Genomic DNA, 21363 nt, shown 5'->3' on the forward strand with positions numbered 1-21363 from the left:
TCGCCCAGCCAGGAGGTGGGTTGGGTCCTTGGGATGGATGCGCGCACAGGAGGGAGCACGGCCGGCCACGGGCTGGGCCGGCCTGACGGCGACGGCCCGGCAGGCTGGCAACCAGGCGCGCGCTCGGGCGACCATGTCGAGGTCGAGAGGGATAACCCGGCTCGAGTGGGCGGCCGTGAGGGTGTCGCCCCCTGCCCGAGCAACGCTCCAGACGCCGAGCGCTCGAGCGACTCGTCGAGCCGTCATGTTACACCTGCGGCGACACTTTCCTTAACCGCGCGGGAGGAGACGCGGGCCTTGACCTTCCCGACTGGAGAATCGGTCATACGTGGCGCCCTTGACTGCTCGGGCGTCGATGTCCCGAGTTCGCTCTCGATCACCAGCTTCATGAGCCTGAGGAAGCGCTACAACATCCCAGAGTTCGTGTCGATTCTACAGCCGTTACCCGACGACCTTCCGACTCGGCCGCGAGAGGGGTTCGCCGCAATCCATGAGGCGAGTCTTCGCGGAGGACTGAGGTTGCCCTTCGAGCCGGTCATCCAGGAGTTGCTGGTTCGGTTAGGGGTACACGCTTCGCAGATGTCTCCGTTCTTTTATCGAGTGGTCGCGGCGTGCCATATGATGCTCTATCGAGCGAAGAAAAGGGCCGTTACTGCGGACGACATTCAGGATCTCATATCGGTGCGAGGGGTCCCCGGGATGCCGGGCTCCTACCTAGTCTCACATCGGAAGCGCCTAGCCATCGTCACCAGGGTCACTTCGAAGCATAGGTACCCTTGGGTGTGGGTTTCCGAGTCAGCTTTCGAGGTTGCGCCCCTCGCATTTGGTCCCGCGGCCGATTTTCCACCGGTAAGCGACTTCGAGGACTCCCAGCTCGACACGGTGATCAGGGCTGTCCCGGAGTCGAGACGGCATGGATCACTCTTCGAGTCCCCAGACCTGATGGCGAGGACTGGGTGGTTCGTGCCAGGCGACGACGCTCCTCCGTGCCCGGGTCTCGGCGCAGAGGTTGCGGAGGATCCTCAATCAGAGGCGGGGGGTTCGTCTGCCCCTCCCCCCGATGTGGGGGGTACTAGCCATACTTATGTTTCAGCGCTGTTGCATGTTTCGCTGTATTTATGCTTATCGTTCGCGTTCTAACTTATTGTCGTTTCTTTCTCATTTTCAGATACCATGACCCGATGACATCGACCGCGCACACAAGGGCCGAGAGCGGCATCTACCGTTGAAGCTACGACCGCGGCTCGTCCCCAAGCTGAGGTTCACCACCGGGGGTCGCCACCGCGGGCGAGGAACGAGGCGATCTCTTCTAACAAGCGATCGTCGTCGTCGACTTCCTTCGGATCACCCTCCGGCCACAAGCGCGCCCACACATCAGCGGCGTCGGACAGCATGGACTCGATGCTCCTAGCGGAGGCGGCAGAGCTGAGGGACCAGTGCTCCCGAGGGATCCTTGAAACCCCTCTGCGGGATTTCAAGGGTCTCCTGACGACGAGCGACCTCGAGCATTTCCAGAACGGGATCGGAGACGCCCGAAAGGTACGACTCGTTTGCTTGTTTTGTGTGTAATTATTATGCTCATTCCGATCACACGTATATCACTCGTTTCCACAGATGCTCACACGCCAAGAGTGAAGCGACCGCATTCTCCGGGATCTGCTACGGCGCATGCAGATCATGGAGAGAGACAAGGAGAGCACGGCGGCCGCCCATGCTGCCGCTCTAGCGGGAGTCCGTACCGCTCGAGAGTTTCAAGCACTCGAGGAGGAACTGAAGCGAGCTCGCGAGGAGTCGGCGGCCGAGAAATCGCTCCGCGTGGCAGAGCAGGCATCCCGAGAGAAGGCGGAGCAGGCGGCTGACACCTTCTTAGGGGAGACGAAGAAACTCCAGGCGGCGCTCTCGAGCCGGGATGAGGAGTTGAGCATCGTCCATGCTCGACTGTCGGCGAGTGAGATCTCTCTGGTCAAGTCCGAGAGGGAGAGGGACACTTTGCGAGCGGAGGTGCAGACCCTTGTCGAGGGGAAGGACGACGCCCTGTGATCCAAGACGGACTTGGAGGACGACTGGGACCTCGCGCTGGAGGTGGCTCGTCACGAGGCGGCCATACGAGTCCGAGACGCGACCGCGAAGGAGAATGCGTCTCGCGGAACCACCTTTTCCTTCTTCGACGCCATGTTCCCTCCTCTGGATGACGAGCTGCCAGAGGACAACCCGCGTCCTCAAGCCCCCGTAGAGGCCGCTCAGTCGACGAACCGACAGTTTGATGGAGAAGCCACCGACGGGTCCGGCGCCCCCCGTCCCGAGGAGGACGAGGAGCAGATTGATTTTGGCTCAGAGTAGCCAAGTTTTCTTCGGTTTTTTGCGCACTTGTTTAGCGCTTGCATTGTGTTTTCTTCCGGATTTTCGTTATGTTTTTCTTTCGTTCGACACTTGTCGTACTCTCATATTTTTCTTGTTGGATTGCTCATACAACATTGTTTGCTTTAGTTAAAGCTTTTTTTGTATGTTATGCGTCTTATTTTCTCGACTTGCTATGCTTAGCGCAATCGATTCGGGCGATGTGACTGGTGCGTGTCTTACGAGCCCGGCTTACCATACCTGGCGTAACCGGTTTGCACGGCTTACTGCTGCACTTGGCGGCGAAGTTTCCCGCGGATGCTGGCTAGACCAGATTCGCCCGGCGGGTGCGACTCTCGGCCATCCATTCGTGACTCGTCGCCTATCGGCGTGTGCGAGCTGAGTGGCCGTCGCGCTCATCTTCCGGCGAGTACGCTACCTATCGGCGTGCGTATCGGGACGAGCTTGTTGTGGACGCATTTCCCAGTGAGCGTGGTACTTGTCGGTACGCGTGTCATATTTTGGGTTTTGACTGCCAGGATCGACGGTCCGGTGCGCGGACGTGCGCGGATCCGATTTGTTGATGTTCCGCTACCTTTCGGCGTGTGAAACGTGGAGTCGTGCGAAAGCGTCGCGCAAGGGTCGAAGGTCCGGTGCGCAGATCCGATTTGTTGACGTTTCGCTACCTTTCAGCGCGTAAAACGTGTTATTGCGCGAGTGTGTCGCGTGAAAAAAGAGTTTGTGAAAAATGAGCTTATTATCCTCATTTTATCCTCGTTAGCCCCCCGAGTTTCTTGGGTGCTCGTAGAGGAGACGAGAAATTGTAATACAATAAGGTGAAGATGTCGAAGCGAAATGTAATTCAATTATAATGTTGAAATAGTTGAAAATTACATTCCCAGGCCGTTGGCCGTACTTGAAATATGAAATATGAGATATGAAAACAAAATGAAAATAATTGCAGGTCGGGGATGTGGCGCCTCTATTGGTAGTATTGCCGCAGGTGCTCCGCGTTCCACGGGTGCGTGAACACGAGTCCTTCCAGGTTTTCGAGCTCGTACGTGCCGTTGTGAATGGCTCGGCGCACACGATACGGGCCTTCCCAGGTGGGACCCAGAACTCCCGCTCCTTGCACCTTGGTGTTTTGGAACACCCTTCTGAGGATGAGGCTTCCGTCGGCGAACTGTCGTAGCTTGACCTTGGAGTTGTAGTACTTCTCGACCTTCCTCTTTTGTGCAGCAAGGCGGGTGAGCGCGTCCGCCCTCTTCTCATCTATTAGGTCCAGCTCGAGCCTGATTGCGTCGTTGTTGGCGGCCTCTTCGTATTCCTCGATGCACAAGGTTGGCAGCTTGGTCTCGACGGGTACCACGGCCTCGACGCCGAACGCGAGAGTGAAAGGGGTTTCGCCGGACGCGTTTCGTGAGGTGGTTTGGTATGCCCACAGGACCATGGGAAGCTCGTCGGCCCAAGCCCCCTTTCTCTCCTCCAGCTTCTTCTTCAGATTCTCCTTGATCGTTTTGTTGACCGCCTCTACCTGACCGTTGGCTTGAGGATGGCGGGGAGAAGAGAAAGTCTTGCTAATGCCCAACTGTTCGCACATTTCTCGGAGGCGCGCATTGTCAAATTGCTTTCCGTTGTCGGTCACAATTGACGCGGGGATCCCGAAGCGGCAGACAACGCTCTTCCAGATGAAGCTCGTCGTGTTTGCCTCGGTGATCTTCGCCAGCGGTTCGGCCTCTACCCACTTCGCGAAATAGTCGATTGCCACGATCGCATGCTTGTATTGCCTCGGGGCCATGGGTAGCTCGCCGATGAGGTCGATTCCCCATTTCGCGAAGGGTCGCTGTACGATGATCGGACATAGCGGGGCAGGCGCTTGGCGCGGGATGTGAGCGAACCTTTGGCATTTGTCGCATTTTTTGGCCCACTCGTGGGAGTCCTTTTTCATGGTTGGCCAAAAATATCTGAGCCTTAGAAGCTTCAATGCCAAAGATTGTCCGGCGGCATGGTTTCCGCACACCCCTTCGTTCACTTCACGGAGCGCTTTCTTCGCCTCGACCTCGGTCAAGCAGCGGAGGAGGGGCATGGAGTAGCCCCTCTTGAACAGGTTTTCCTCCCTCATCATGTACTTCGGCGCCAAGCTTCTCAGCTTTTTGGCCTCTTCTTTGTCTTCGGGGATGACTCCTCGCTTAAGGAATTTCACGAGCGGAGTCATCCATGAGGGAGGTGGGCTCTCGTCAACTACCCCTACGTCGCCTCTCGAGACATAGGGTCGGGTCAGCACTTCGATCGGGACGCTGCCCTCGCCCTCCTCGTCTATTCCGGACGCGAGGCGAGCCAGGGCGTCAGCGTCGACGTTCGCCTCTCGAGGAACTTGGATGATCTCGAACCATGACAGGGCCGGCCTCTAGGTTCTTTTGGGTCTTGGATAGGTACACGATCATGTTTGGCTCTTTTGCGGCATAGTCGCCCTTAACATGGTTCACAATCAACTGCGAGTCGCAGTGGATGCGCATGTTTTGGATGCCTAGCTTGTTTGCTAGCTCCAAGCCAACGATCATAGCCTCGTACTCTGCCACGTTGTTGGAAACCTTGAACTCGAACCGCAGGGCGTATCTCAGTTTTTCCCTATCGGGATTTGTGAGCGCAACGCCGGCGAGCACAACGGGCGTACCTCCATGGTTTTTCCAATTTGATTGGCGAACATTCGGTTCACCAACCTTTGATACGTTGCTCCCGCATTTTTGAGGCCAAAGGGCATGACCTTGTAACAGTAGAGTCCGCGGTTCGTAACAAAGGTGGTCTTGATCTGATCCGGCTCGTGCATGCGGATCTGGTTGTAGCCTGAGTAGGCGTCCATGAAGCTCAACAACTCGTGGCCCGCCGTAGCGTTCACAAGCTGCTCGATCCTCGGGAGAGGGAAGCTATCTTTTGGGCAGGCCTTGTTGAGATCTTTATAGTCGATACAGATCCGCCACTTCTCGTTTGGCTTCTTGACCATCACCACATTGGACACCCACTTGGGGTGTTCCGCCTCCCTGATGAAGTCGGCGGCGAGAAGTTTGTCAACCTCTTCACCAATGGCTTGGTATCTCTCTCCGCTGAACGTCCGCCGCGGTTGAACGCGTTCAGCTACTCTCTTGTCGTCGTTGAGGCGGTGAACCATTATCTCGGGGTCGATCCCCGACATGTCGGCGTGTGTCCACGCGAAGACGTCCTTGTGCTCGCGGAGGAAGGTGTCGAGCCGGTTTCGGACTTCGGACGAGAGCTGGGCGCCTACCTTGACTACCTGGTCAGGTTTGGCGTCGTCCAACACGACGGGAACAAGGTCATCCGGTGTCTCCACCTTTCGACGCTCGACATCATCCCTCTGGTCCAGTTCTCCGAAGGTGCCTCCCTCCTTGACCTTGCATGGGAGCTTGTCCCCGAGCTGGAAGACGGTGCTCACCATCTTTCCCTTTTCTTTCCCGTCCACACCTTGGATGTAGCACATCCTTGCCATCGATTGGTCTCCCAACATCATGGCTATTCCCTTGTCAGTCGGGAACTTCATCATCAGTTGGTAAGTGGACGTAATGGCCTTCAACCGATTGAGGGTCGAGCGGCCAATTATGATGTTGTAGGCGGAGGGTTCGTCCACGACCAAGAACGATACGATGTGGGTGACCTCGAGCCCCCCCGGTGTCCCGAAGGTCGAAGGTCACCGGGAGGTCGATGGTTCCCTCCGTCATGACCCTCTCCCTGGAGAAGGTGAAGAGTGAAGTCGAGATCGGAGTCAGTCTCATCCCAGATAGCTTCATCCTGTCCAGCGCCGACTTGAAAATTATATCGGCGGAGCTCCCATTGTTGATCAGGATTCTCCGGACGAGGTTGTTGGCGACCGGGGCTGAGACGACTATCGCGTCGTTGTGCGGGTGGAGGACTCGCGCTGCCTCTTGGCCAGTGAAGAACATGGACTCGAATGGGGCCGGAGGAGGAGCCTCGTACGTATGGTTGATGTAGTGCGCTATTTTCCCTTGGGAAACTTCACGCACGTACTTCTTCCTTTGCGTGGACGAGTCTCCAAACAACGGGCCACCCATGATTGAGCCCACGACGTGCAGTTGTGAGCTCTCCGGTTCTCCGTTTGCCGCTCGGTCCGTGACAGTTACCGTCGCCAGACCCTTTCTTTCTTGCCGCGGGCGTTCTCCGTGCGTCGCGGCCGTCCCGATCGTTCTGAGGACGTACTCTTTCAATTTTCCGCCTTGAATCAGGGCCTCGATCTGACGCTAGAGTTGATAACACTCGGACGTCAGATGCCCGTGATCTTGGTGGTACTCGCAAAACTTGCTTCGATCCCTCTTTGCAGGATCCTTTGTGAGAGGAGTGGGGCTCCCTAGCTTGTCGCGGTGCAGAGCTAGGATCCGCTCCGGTGGGGTGTTCAAGGGGGTGAACGTCGAGAACTTTCGGAAGCTATCGATGTGTGACGGTCTCGGCCCGGGGAGGGAGCGGCCGTTAGGGGCCTGGCCTCCCTTGTTCCTCCTCTTTCGAGGGTCGGGACGATCTCCATCTTGGTCGTCGCGGCGTCGACTACCCTGTCCCCCTGACTTACGGCCATCTCGGCCATCGAGATAGTCCTCGATTCCCATGTATGTGCGGGCTCTCGTCATCAGCTCTGCCATGTCTCGCGGGACTTTCCCAACGATAGACTTGAGGAAGTCACTCGTGCGAACTCCCTCGGTGATTGCTGTGATGGGATCCTTGTCGTCGAATCCTTCAACCTTGTGAGACTCCTCGGTGAAGCGGGCGAGGTACTGTCTCAACGTCTCGTCTCTCCCTTGCCGAATGGAGAGGAGGTGGGTCTTCGACTTCTTTTGTGCGACGAGCGTGGCGAAGCGGACAAGGAAAGCCTCTCGCAAGGCCCGGAAGGACGGGATCCTCTCAGGTCTCAAACTCTGGAACCACTCAAAGCCCGACCCCGTGAGGGTCAGGCTGAAGGCTTGGCACAGGGTCGCGTCCGACTGCCCTTGCATTGTCATCCACGTCTCGTAGTGTTGGATGTGGAAGTTCGGGTCCGTCCGTCCGTCATAGGGAAGGATGGATGGCAATTTGAAGTTCCCCACGCAAGGTTGCGCGAGGATTTAAGCGGCGAAGGGAGACCTCAATCCCTCCATACGGCCGTTGCCTCCCTGACTCCCTCATCTCGATGATTTGATTTTGGAGGCTCTGAATCATCGTGACCATGTCAAGCCCGTTTAAGACCCTGATCATAACTTTCCGTGGTGTTGTCTTTCTTGTTTGTGTCGTTTGGGGTGTCGTTTTTTATTGTTCGTGTCGTTTGGGTGTCGTTTGTGTCGTTTTGGTGTATCGTTTTCGAATTCCTTTCATCGCCTTCCTGGTCTCTGAGTAGTTCGGTACGAGCACAACGCCGGCGCTACTCCCCGGGCGTTTGAGGCGGCATCCACGTGCAAGTCCCAGACCGGCCCTATCGGGTTGTTGGTCCTCTTCTTCGATGACTCGCTGTGGTCATCCTCCTTGTCTTCTCTGCCCTCACCACCTTTGTGCCCCTCGTCAGTTGAGGGCGCGCCTGTGAACTCGACTACGAAGTCGACGAGGGCTTGGCCCTTGATGGCGGTTCTCGATTGGAACTCGACCCTGTACTCGCCCAACTCTTGGGACCATACATCCATTCGAGAGGAGGTCCCTTTTTGAAGGGCCTTCTCGATGGGATGTCCCGTGCGGACCACAATGGGGTGAGCCTGAAAGTAGGGTCGGAGTTTTCTCGCGCTCATGATAAGGGCGAGGGACAATCTCTCGATTTCCGAGTATCGAGTCTCGGCGTCGAGGAGCGCCTTGCTAACGTAATAGACCGGCCATTGCACCTTGTCTTCTTTGCGTATGAGAACCGAGCTCACGGCCCTGTCGGAAACCACGAGGTAGATGTACAAGGTTTCGCCATTCTTTGGCTTTGCGAGGAACAAGGGGGAGGCGAAATAGGCTTTCATTTCACGGAATGCTTCCTCGCATTCCTCCGTCCACACGAACCCGTCGGTCTTCTTCAGTGCCTTGAAAAACGGTTGGCACTTATCGGTGGCCTTGGACACGAATCGCGTCAGGGCTGCGATCCTTCCTGTCAGACTCTGAACTTCTTTCACTTTCTGCCCTTGCATTGTCATCCACGTCTCGTAGTGTTGGATGTGGAAGTTCGGGTCCGTCCGTCCGTCATAGGGAAGGATGGATGGCAATTTGAAGTTCCCCACGCAAGGTTGTGCGAGGATTTAAGCGGCGAAGGGAGAGTACGACTCCTCAATCCCTCCATACGGTCGTTGCCTCCCTGACTCCCTCATCTCGATGATTTGATTTTGGAGGCTCTGAATCATCGTGACCATGTCAAGCCCGTTTAAGACCCTGATCATAACTTTCCGTGGTGTTGTCTTTCTTGTTTGTGTCGTTTGGGGTGTCGTTTTTATTGTTCGTGTCGTTTGGGTGTCGTTTGTGTCGTTTTGGTGTATCGTTTTCGAATTCCTTTCATCACCTTCCTGGTCTCTGAGTAGTTCGGTACGAGCCTATATAGAGTTTGAGTGAGTGGTAAAAGGCAGAGAGAATAACTATCGCCATCATCAAACACGAGTGCAGAGTGATAATTTTTTAGTGTAAACACGTGAGGGAGAGGTTTGTGAGGTTTTTTTTTCTTTTGTTACTAACAATATCTTGCAGTAACCATGTCTAACAACGGCGATGCAGATGAGGGAATTCCATACTGGAGGCTGATGATGCAAGCAATGATAGGAGAGATGAGAAGGATGATGAGGGAAGAGTTGGAGCCACTACGAGAACGTGTTGAGAGAGTGGAGGAAGGCCAACAAGCTCCCAACAGAGGAAGACGAAGACAGCCTAGGGAGGAGACAGAAGATGAGATGGAGAATGATTTTGAAGAGGAGGATTATAGGAGAGGAGGACGAAACGAAAGAGTGTTCGAAAGAAGGCAAGGAGGAAGGGACAGAGAAGACGGAGGAATTGGTGGCATCAAGCAAAAGATTCCAACATTCCAAGGGAAAAGTGACCCGGACGCCTACTTTGAATGGGAGACGAAAGCCCAGTTTGTGTTCAACTGCTACAACTACACCGAACGCAAAAAGGTAATACTTGCCGCTGCTGAATTCACTGATTATGCTATTGTTTGGTGGGATCAGCTGGTGACGAGTAGGCAACGGGCTGGAGAGGAGCCGATAGAGACTTGGGATGAGATAACGGCCATCATGAGGAAGAGATTCGTGCCTCGCCACTATTACCGAGAGCTCTATCAGAAGCTTCAGCGTCTACGGCAAGGCACTCGCAGTGTTGGGGAGTACTACCGGGAAATGGAGGTTGCCATGATCCGAGCAAATATAGAGGAAGATCGCGAGTCTACCATGGCCAGATTTATCAACGGGCTGAACCCTGACATAGCGGACAAGGTGGAGTTGCAGCATTATGTCGAGATGGAGGATTTGGTTCACTTGGCCGTCAAGATTGAGAAGCAGCTCAAGACGAGGGGTAGCATGCGGGGAAACCGATTCTCAGAACAACCTGCATGGAAGCAGACCTTCAACCGAGACGAGAAGAGCAGTTTCAAACCACGAGGGGACGTAGCCAAGCCAAGCACTTCCACAGCCCCAACCACATCTAGTCCTGGTCCCAGTGCTCAAAAGAAACCGGAGATGACATCTCAAAGAAATCGTGATATCAAGTGCTTCAAGTGCCAGGGAGTTGGTCACTTCGCAAACCAATGCCCGAATAAGAGGAGCATGACGATTATTCTGACCGGAGAGATGGTTACCGACGATGAAGAGGAAGATCAAGAGTGGCCTGACGAGGAATCAGACGAGGAAATTGAGGAAACGGCAGAGCTCGTGTTGGTCTCTCGACGAACGATGAACGCACAGGTTGTACGAGATGATGAGGAGCAGCACGAAAACATCTTTCATACCAGGTGCCATATTGGTGAGAAGGTGTTCAGTGTTATCGTCGATGGAGGGAGTTGTACGAACATAGCCAGCGTTGCTGTAGTGAAGAAGCTTGGACTTCCCACGACAAATCACCCTCGTCCTTACAAGCGTCAGTGGTTTAATGATGGTGAAGAGGTACGTGTCTACAAACAAGTCCTTATCAGTTTTCGAATTGGCAGCTATGAGGACTTGGTGCTCTGTGACGTGGCACCAATGGACGCGGGGCATATACTTTTGGGGCGGCCGTGGCAATTCGATCGGAGGGTGACTCATGACGGCTACACCAACAAGTACTCCCTCAGGCACAAGAATCGTACCATCACCCTCGCACCCCTTACTCCAAAGCAAGTTCATGAAGATCAACTGAGGATGCAACAAGAGAGGGAAAGGTTTAGGGCACTAGAGAAGGGAAAGGAACCAAGGGATGAGGTAAAAACAGAGAGAAAAAAAGAGAGAGCCCCAGAGAGAAAACCCGAGAGAGAAGTGGGGAGTGAAAGAAGAGATGGGGTCATGAAAAACAAAATCGGTGAGAGAAAACAAAACAACTTCTTTGCGGGACAGAGTGATGTGAGGAAAGCCTTCTTTGCCAAACAGCCGATGATTTTACTTGTGTACAAGGAGGCTTCCTTATTCTCTAACCAACATGGCGAGGTCCTACCTACGGCCATTGTTTCTCTTTTGTAGGAGTTCAAGGACATTGTTGTTCGAGACATGCCAACAGGACTACCACCGATTCGAGGGATTGAGCACCAGATTGACCTTGTACCCGAGGCCTTGCTTCCAAATAGACCGGCCTACCTAACCAACCCTGAGGAAACGAAGGAGTTGCAACGTCAAGTCGAGGAGCTTTTGTCAAAGGGGTACATTAGAGAGAGCATGAGCCCGTGCGCCGTACCAGTTCTACTAGTTCCAAAGAAGGATGGGTCCCAGAGGATGTGCGTGGATTGCCGAGCCATCAACAACATCACGGTCAGTTATCGATTTCCCATTCCTAGATTGGATTATATGCTAGACGAATTACATGGTGCGTGTGTTTTCTCTAAAATTGATTTAAAGAGTGGGTACCACCAAATTAGAATGAAAGAGGGGGATGAATGGAAAACCGCTCTTAAAACTAAACTTGGGTTGTATGAATGGTTAGTGATGCCTTTTGGTTTGACTAATGCACCTAGCACATTTATGCGACTTATGAATCATGTTTTGCGTTCCTTCATTGGTAAATTTGTGGTGGTATACTTTGACGATATTTTGATTTATAGCAAGACCCTGGATGATCATGTCTTACACTTGCGTGAGGTTTTTATTGTACTCAAACGTGAACAGTTATTTGCTAACCTTGACAAGTGCACCTTTTGCACCGATCACGTTGTTTTCTTGGGTTTTGTTGTAAGTTCTAAAGGAGTGCAGGTAGATGAGGAAAAGGTGAAAGCTATTCAAGAATGGCCGACACCGACAAATGCAGCACAAGTACGGAGTTTTCATGGCTTAGCGAGCTTTTATAGGCGCTTTGTTAGAGATTTTAGCACGATCGCTGCCCCGCTCACGAAGGTGATGAAGAAACATGTGGCGTTTGCATGGGGGCAAGCACAAGAGGCGGCGTTAACCGCAATCAAAGGAAAATTAGTCAACCCTCCTTGTCTCGCATTGCCTAACTTCGATAAACCATTCGAGGTTGAGTGTGATGCGTCCGGCGTGGGAATCGGAGCAGTTCTCATGCAAGATCGACGGCCGATTGCGTATTTTAGCGAAAAATTGAGTGGGGCCACCCTTAATTACCCCACTTACGACAAGGAGATGTACGCATTGATTCGAGCTTTAGAGACTTGGCAGCACTACCTTTTGCCAAGAAAGTTCGTGGTCCACACCGACTGTTATCGGCCCGACCCCGATCGAAGCTATTCAAAGGCAAAAAAGCAATCAGACTTGCCCAGGCCATTAATCGGCCCTTGGGCCGGCTCGGCCAAGGGTCGGCCCAGGCCTCACGAGCGACCTCGGCCTTGCGAGCTCGACCTCGGCCTCGCGAGCGACCTCGGCCTTGCGAGCTCGACCTCGGCCTCGCGAGCGACCTCGGCCTCGCGAGCTCGACCTCGACCTTGCGAGCTCGCCCTCGGCCTCTCGAGCTCGACCTCGGCCTCACAGGCCTATCCTCGGCCCTATGCTATCCTCGGCCGAGCCTATGTTATCCTCGGCCAAGGGGCCCACCAATGACACCAGCCCATGTTGTCCTCAGCCTAGGGGCACGCCAATGACGCCACCCTATGTTATCCTCGGCCAAGGGGCACGTCAATAGCGCCAGTCTATGTTATCCCCTGCCGAACCCATGCTATCCCAAGCCGAGGGGCCCACCAGTGATGCCACCCTATGTTATCCTCGGCCGGGCCTATGCTATCCTCGGCCAAGGGCCGAACCCATGTTATCCTCGGCCAAGGGGCCCACCAGTGGCCCCTTGGTCGCCTATAAATACAAGCGCCTCCCACCTTCTCCAGGTAATCCAAGTTTGAGGACTGAAACGCTGCCGAACTCACCTTTCGCTCGTTTCTCTCAAGTCTCGGCCCCTAAACACTTAAGCCCTCTATTCTCCACCTCAATCCCACTAATGTTGAGCGTCGAAGAGGTAAACAGAGGCACCCCCTCCGTTTTCCCTTCTTAGCTCACGGTTCTCTCGTCCTTTCCAGGTACCCCGGCGAGCTCAGACACCACCGACAGCCAATGGAAGATCTGGGCAACCAGGTCCGACACGCTCGAGCCCAGGCGAGGCCACTTGGTCCGGCCTTGGGTCTAACCGCCTGTGGCTTCTAAATCATTGTCCGGAAAACGGCGACAACATTTTGGCGCTAGAAGGAGGGGATCTCTCGTCCTTGGCGACACATTCCCTCTACCACTATCACCCCGACTTTTGAACGATGAGTCACATTCCCACTACCTCCGCGGGTACTCGGGCGACGGCCTCGAGGTACAGTCTCCGACGCCTCGCACATCGTCTTGAAGGGCAACCTCGCGATAGCGAGAGCCAGCCCCAAGACCCGGTGAACGACCCCGAGGCCGAGCTCCGAGAGGACACGGCCCGGCGGCTTGCGGAGCTCCTTGACCGTCCCGGCGTTGACGGTTCGCTCATTGCCGATCTCCTCGGCTACGATGTCGAGGATCGATCCGCCCATAACTACTCTGACCCCGACTATGTGGGGGAGTCGAGGACCGACGAGGCGACTGCTAGCCTCGACCATTCGCGGTCCGAGAGGCCCAATGGCGCGACGGCAGGCACGGTCGCGTTCCCAAGGACTCGCCCCTTCGGTTTCAAGAGGCGGTCGGACACGGCCCCTCGCCGAGGAGAGAGCGACTCTGGGCAATGATGGGGCCGATAGCCGAAGCGCTAACCGCGCGGCCCGACCAAGGGCGAACTCGCCCCACCACTCGCCGAGTGTGGACCTTAGAGAGCGCTTGACGGCGCAGAGGAACTCTCGGGGGGAGGATCTCCGCCAAAGGCTCAACTCTCGGAGGGACGCGCTCCCCCGCCGCAACTCTCGGCCAACCTCAGGCCAATATCGTGGACCAAGCATCCAACGAGCGCCAGCCAGCGACTCCCGTGGCCCCGGCGGTCAGCCCTGCTAACGAGCTTGACATGGTCACGATGATTCAGAGCCTCCAAAACCAAATCATCGAGATGAGGGAATCGGGGAGGCAGAGGCCATATGGGGGGATCAAGGAATCATACTCTCCCTTCGTCGCGCAAATCCTCACGCAACCTTGCTTGGGGAACTTCAAATTGCCATCCATCCCTCCCTATGATGGGCGGACTGACCCGAACTTCCACATCCAACACTACGAGACATGGATGACAATGCAAGGGCAGCCGGACGCGACCCTATGCCAAGCCTTCAGCCTAACCCTCACAGGGTCGGGCTTTGAGTGGTTCTGGAGCCTGAGGCCTGGGAGCATCCCGTCCTTCCGGGCTTTGCAGGAGGCTTTCCTCGCCCGCTTCGCCACGCTCGTGGCACAAAAGAAGTCAAAGACCCACCTCCTCTCCCTTCGGCAAGGGAGAGACGAGATGTTGAGGCAATACCTCGCTCGCTTCACCGAGGAGTCTCACAAAGTCGAGGGTTTCGACGACAAGGACGCCATCACGGCGATCACCGAAGGAGTTCGCACGAGCGACTTCCTTAAGTCCATTGTAGGGAAGGTCCCGCGAAGCATGGCGGAGCTGATGACGAGAGCCCGCACGTATATGGGAATCGAGGACTATCTCGATGGTCGAGATGGCTGAAAGTCAGGGGGACAAGGTAGTCGACGCCGCGACGACCCGGACGGAGATCGTCCCGACCCTCGAAAGAGGAGGAACAAGGGAGGCCAGGCCCCTAACGGCCGCTCCCTCCCCGGGCCGAGACCGGCACACGTCTATAGCTTCCGAGAGTTCTCAACGTTCACCCCCTTGAACAACCCACCGGAGCGGATCCTGGCTCTGCACCGCGACAAGCTAGGGAGCCCTACTCCTCTCACAAAGGATCCTGCAAAGAGAGATCGAAACAAGTTCTACGAATACCACCAAGATCACGGGCATCTGACATCCGAATGCTGTCAATTCAAGCGTCAGATCGAGGCCCTGATTCAAGACGGGAAACTGAAAGAGTACGTCCTTAGAACGATCAGGACGGCCGCGGCGCGCGGTGAGCATCCGCGGCAGGAATGGAAGGGTCCGGCAACGGTGACCGTCACGGACCGAGCAGAAATCGAAGAACCAGAGAGCTCGCAACTGCACATCGTGGGCTCAATCATGGGCGGCCCGGAGTTTGGGGACTCGTCCACGCAAAGGAAGAAGTACGCGCGCGAAGTTTTCCAAGGGAAAATAGCGCACTACATCAACCACACGCACGAGGCTCCTCCTTCGGCCCCGTTCGAGTCCATGTTCTTCACTGGCCAAGAGGCGGCGCGAGTCCTCCACCCACACAACGACGCGATAGTCGTCTCGGCCCCGGTCGCCAACAACCTCGTCCGGAGAATCCTAATCGACAATGGGAGCTCCGCCGATATAATCTTCAAGGCGGCACTGGACAGGATGAAGCTATCTGAGATGAGACCGACCCCGATCTCAACTCCGCTCTTCGGCTTCTCCGGGGAAAAGGTCATGACGGAGGGAACCATCGTCCTCCCGGTGACCTTCGGGACACCGGGGGGGCTCGAGGTCACCCACATCGTACCGTTCTTGGTCGTGGACCAACCCTCCGCCTACAACGTCATAATTGGCCGCCCGACCCTCAACCGGTTGAAGGCCATCACTTCCATTTACCACCTGATGATGAAGTTCCCGACGGACAAAGGGATAGCCATAATGTTAGGACACCAATCAATGGCGAGGATGTGCTACATCCAAGGCGTGGACGGGAAAGAAAAGGGAAAAATGGTGAGCACCGTCTTCCAACTCGGGGACAAGTTCCCGTGTGAAATAGGGAAAGGAGGGATCTTCGGAGAACTGGACCAGAGAGACGATGTCGAGCGTCGAAAGGTGGAGACACCGGACGACCTTGTTCCTGTCGTGTTGGACGACGCCAAACCCGACCAGGTGGTCAGGGTAGGCGCCCAGCTCCCGGCCGAAGTCCGAAACCAGCTCGCCACCTTCCTCCGCAAGCACAAGGACGTCTTCGCATGGACACACGCCGACATGCCGGGGATCGACCCTGAGATAATGGTTCACCGTCTCAACGACGACAAAAGAGTGGCCGAACGCGTCCAACCGCGGCGGACGTTCAGCGGGGAGAGATACCAAGCCATCGGTGTAGAGGTCGACAAACTTCTCGCCGCCGACTTCATCAGGGAGGCGGAACACCCCAAGTGGGTGTCCAACGTGGTGATGGTCAAGAAGCCAAACGAGAAATGGCGGATCTGTATCGACTATAAAGATCTCAACAAGGCCTGCCCGAAAGATAGCTTCCCCCTCCCGAGGATCGAGCAGCTTGTGGACGCTACGGCGGGCCACGAGTTGTTGAGCTTCATGGACGCCTCTTCAGGCTACAACCAGATCCGCATGCACGAGCCAGACCAGATCAAGACCACCTTTGTTACGAACCGCGGACTCTACTGTTACAAGGTCATGCCCTTTGGCCTCAAAAACGCGGGAGCGACGTATCAAAGGTTGGTAAACCGAATGTTCGCCAATCAAATTGGCAAAACCAAGGAAGTCTACGTTGACGATATGCTCGTCAAAAGCCTCAAGACCCACGACCACGTTCGAGACCTGGGAGAAATGTTTGCAATCCTGCGACGCTATAGGATGAAGCTCAACCCCAACAAGTGCGCTTTTGGGGTCGAGTCCGGAAAATTCTTGGGCTACATGGTTAGCCGCCGCGAGATCGAGGCTAACCCTGAGAAGATTAGGGCGATCTTAGAAATGACGTCGCCGCAGAAAGTGATAGAAGTTCAGAGTCTGACAGGAAGGATCGCCGCCCTAATGCGATTCGTGTCCAAGGCCACCGACAAGTGCCAACCGTTTTTTAAGGCACTAAAGAAGACCGACGGGTTCGTGTGGACGGAGAAGTGCGAGGAAGCATTCCGCGAGATGAAAGCCTACTTCGCCTCCCCCCCCCCCCCCCGTTCCTTGCAAAACCAAAGAATGGCGAAACCTTGTACATCTACCTCGCGGTTTTCGACAGGGCCGTGAGCGCGGTTCTCATACGCGAAGAAGACAGGGCGCAATGGCCGGTCTACTATGTTAGCAAGGCGCTCCTCGACGCCGAGACTCGATACCTGGAAATCGAGAGATTGTCCCTCGCCCTTGTCATGAGCGCGAGAAAACTCCGACCCTACTTTCAGCCGCACCCCATTGTGGTCCGTACGGGACATCCCATCGAGAAAGCCCTTCAAAAAGGGACCTCCTCTCGAATGGCCGTGTGGTCCCAAGAGTTGGGCGAGTACGGGGTCGAGTTCCAACCAAGAACCGCCATCAAGGGCCAGGCCCTCACCGACTTCATCGCCGAATTCACGACGCCCCCGACCGACGAGGGCGACGAGAGTAGTAAGGGCACAGAAGACAAGGAGGACGACCACGGCGAGCCGTCAAGGAAGAGGACCAACGGCCCGACAGGGCCAGTTTGGGACCTGCACGTAGATGGCGCGTCAAATGCCCGGGGGGCTGGCGCCGACGTTGTGCTCACAAATCCCGATAGGGAAAAACTTAGATATGCCATGCGGTTCGAGTTCAAGGCTTCCAACAATGAGTCGGAGTACGAGGCTCTGATCGTTGGCTTGGAGCTGGCGGACAGGCTAGGTGCCCAAAACCTGCGCATCCACTACGACTCGCAGCTAATCGTGAACCAGGTTAAGGGCGACTACGCCGCTATAGAGCCGAACATGGTCGCGTACTTGTCCAAAACCCGAGAGAACCTAGAGGCACTGTCATGGTTCGAGATCGTCCAAGTCCCCCGAGAAGCGAACATCGACGCTGACGCCCTAGCTCGCCTCGCATCCGGGATAGACGAGGAGGGCGAAGGCAGCGTCCCGATCGAGGTGCTGACCCGACCCTACGTCTCGAGAGGCGACGTAGGGGTAGTTGATGAGACTCCACCTCCCTCATGGATGACACCGCTCGTGGAATTCCTTAAGCGAGGAGTCATCCCCGAAGACAAAGAGGAGGCCAAAAAGCTGAGAAGCTTGGCGCCGAAGTACAGGATGAGGGAGAACAACCTGTTCAAAAGAGGCTATTCCATGCCCCTCCTCCGCTGCTTGACCGAGGTCGAGGCGAAGAGGGCGCTTCGCGAGGTGCACGAAGGGGAGTGCGGAAACCATGCCGCCGGACAGTCTTTGGCATTGAAACTCTTAAGGCTCGGATATTTATGGCCAACCTTGAAAAAGGACTCCCACGAGTGGGCCAAAAGGTGCGACAAATGCAAAAGGTTCGCCCACATCCCGCGCCAAGCACCGGCACCGCTATGTCCGATCATCGTACCGCGCCCCTTCGCAAAGTGGGGAATCGATCTCATCGGCGAACTACCTATGGCTCCGAGGCAATACAAGCATGCGATCATGGCAATCGACTATTTCACGAAGTGGGTAGAGGCCGAACCACTGGCAAAAATCACCGAGACAAACGCAACGAACTTCATCTGGAAAAACATTGTCTGCCGCTTCGGGATTCTTGCGTCGATTGTGACCGATAACGGAAAGCAGTTTGACAACGCGCGCCTCCCAGAAGTATGCGAGCAGTTGGGCATTAGCAAGACTTTCTCTTCCCCCCGCCATCCTCAAGCCAACGGTCAAGTAGAGGCGGTCAACAAAACGATCAAGGAAAATCTGAAAAAGAAGCTGGAGGAGAAGAAGGGGGCTTGGGCCGACGAGCTCCCCATGGTCTTGTGGGCATACCGAACCACCGCGCGAAACGCAACCGGCGAAACTCCTTTCGCTCTCGCGTTCGGCGTCGAGGCCGTGGTACCCGTCGAGACCATGCTGCCGACCCTGCGCATTGAGGAATACGAAGAAACCGCCAACGACAACGCGATCAGGCTCGAGCTGGACCTCATAGATGAGAGGAGGGTGGACGCGCTCACCCGCCTTGCCGCACAAAAGAGGAAGGTCAACAAATACTACAACTCCAAGGTCAAGCTACGGCAGTTCACCGACGGAAGCCTCGTCCTCAGGAGGGTGTTCCAAAACACCAAAGTGCAAGGGGCGGGAGTCTTGGGCCCCACCTGGGAAGGTCCATACCGCGTGCGCCGAGCCATCCACAACGACACGTACGAGCTCGAGAACCTGGAAGGACTCGTATTCACGCACCCTTGGAACGTGGAACACCTTCGGCGGTACTACCAATAGACGCCCGTTCCCGCTTACTCTATGTTTTGTTATGTTATTCCATTTTCAATTTTTGAAATGACATTTTTAAATCTCAAGTACGGCCGAACGGCCTGGGAATGTAAATTTTTCTTTTACTATTTCAACATTGTAATCAAATTACACTTCGCTTCGAAACCTTTGCTTTATTTTGAAACAATTTCTCATCTTCTTTGCGAGTACTCGAGAAACTCGGGGGGCTAACGGATTGTTGGGACTTCGACTTCGCCTGGCCGAGCTCGTCACTTCGCTTAGTCGAGTTCGTCGCTTCGCCTAGTCGAGCTCGTCGCTCGCCTAGTCGAGCTCGTCACTTCGCTTAGTCGAGCTCGTCACTTCGCTTGGTCGAGTTCGTCGCTTCGCCTGGTCGAGCTCGTCACTTCGCTTGGTTGAGTTCGTCGCTTCGCCTAGTCGAGCTCGTCACTTCACCTGGTCGAGTTCGTCGCTTCGCCTAGTTGAGCTCGCCACTTCGCTTGGTCGAGCTCGTCGCTTCGCCTAGTCGAATTCGTCACTTCGCCTAGTCGAGTTCGCCACTTCGCCTGGTCGAGCTCGTCAGTTCGCCTAGTCGAGTTCGCCAGTTCGCCTAGTCGAACTCGTCACTTCGCCTAGTCGAGTTCGCCACTTCGACTTCGCCTGGCCGAGCTCGTCACTTCGCCAAGTCGAGTTCGCCACTTCGCCTAGTCGAGTTCGCCACTTCGCCTAGTCGAGTTCGCCACTTCGCCTAGTCGAACTCGTCACTTTGCCTAGTCGAGTTCGCCACTTAGACTTCGCCTGGCCGAGCTCGTCACTTTGCCAAGTCGAGTTCGCCACTTCGCCTAGTCGAGTTCGCCACTTCGCCTAGTCGAACTCCTCACTTCGCCTAGTCGAGTTCGCCACTTCGCCTGGTCGAGCTCGTCACTTCGCCTAGTCGAGTTCGCCACTTCGCCTAGTCGAACTCGTCACTTCGCCTAGTCGAGTTCGCCACTTCGACTTAGCCTGGCCGAGCTCGTCACTTCGCCAAGTCGAGTTCGCCACTTCGCCTAGTCGAGTTTGCCACTTATCCTAGTCGAACTCGTCACTTCGCCTAGTCGAGTTCGCCACTTCGACTTCGCCTGGCCGAGCTCGTCACTTCGCCAAGTCGAGTTCGCCACTTCGCCTAGTCGAGTTCGCCACTTCGCCTAGTCGAGTTCGCCAATTCGCCTAGACGAGCTCGTCACTTCGCCAAGTCGGGTTCGCCACTTCGCCTAGTCGAGTTCGCCACTTCGCCTAGTCGAGTTCGCAATTTCGCCTAGTCGAGTTTGTCACTTCGCCTAGTCGAACTCGTCACTTCGCCTAGTCGAGCTCGTCACTACGAGCTGGTCATTCCACCTAGTCGAACTCGTCACGTCGTCTAGTCGGGCTCGCACAATGACACGTTTTACACACCGAAAGGTAGCTAAAGATTAACAAGTCGGATCCGCGCACCGGACCTCCAACCCCCACGCGACGCTCTCGCGCAATTCCACGCCCCGGACCGTCGATCTCGGCAGTCAAAACCCAAAACATGGCGCGCGTACCGACAAGTACCACGCTCACCAGGAACTGCAAGCTCGTCCTGATACGCACGCCGATAGGTAACGTACGAGCGCGTTCGGCGTCGAGGCCGTGGTACCCGTCGAGACCATGCTGCCGACCCTGCGCATCGAGGAATACGAAGAAACCGCCAACGACAACGCGATCAGGCTCGAGCTTCACCTCATAGATGAGAGGAGGGCGGACGCGCTCACCTGCCTTGCTGCACAAAAGAGGAAGGTCGAAAAATACTACAACTCCAAGGTCAAGCTACGGCAGTTCACCGACGGAAGCCTCGTCCTCAGGAGGGTGTTCCAAAACACCAAAGTGCAAGGGGCGGGAGTCTTGGGCCCCACCTGGGAAGGTCCATACCGCGTGCGCCGAGCCATCCACAACGGCACGTACGAGCTCGAGAACCTGGAAGGACTCGTATTCACGCACCCTTGGAACGCAGAACACCTTCGGCGGTATTACCAATAGACGCCCGTTCCCGCTTACTCTCTGTTTTGTTATGTCATTCCATTTTCAATTTTTGAAATGACATTTTTAAATCTCAAGTACGGCCGAACGGCCTCGGAATGTAAATTTTTCTTTTACTATTTCAACATTGTAATCAAATTACACTTCGCTTCGAAACCTTTGCTTTATTTTGTAACAATTTCTCGTCTTCTTTGCGAGTACCCGAGAAACTCGGGGGGCTAACGGATTGTTGGGACTT

General features: G+C 55.4%; 1 protein-coding gene across 1 annotated transcript in view; it reads left to right on the forward strand.

Annotated features, from left to right (window-relative positions):
- The first annotated feature begins 9038 nt into the window (after positions 1-9038).
- Positions 9039-21363, forward strand: part of LOC149401526 (uncharacterized) — a 28905-nt gene continuing 16580 nt past the window's right edge. Inside the window, exons 1-2 of the mRNA XM_089610770.1 lie at positions 9039-9133; positions 9266-10733. Coding sequence (XP_089466896.1) covers positions 9039-9133; positions 9266-10733 — 1563 coding nt within the window. The remainder of the gene's footprint in view (positions 9134-9265; positions 10734-21363) is intronic.

The sequence above is a fragment of the Urtica dioica genome, chromosome 4, assembly GCF_054948205.1.
Source record: "Urtica dioica subsp. dioica isolate 48M chromosome 4, U.dioica_male_clone48M_v1_H2, whole genome shotgun sequence".
Lineage (NCBI taxonomy): Eukaryota > Viridiplantae > Streptophyta > Magnoliopsida > Rosales > Urticaceae > Urtica > Urtica dioica.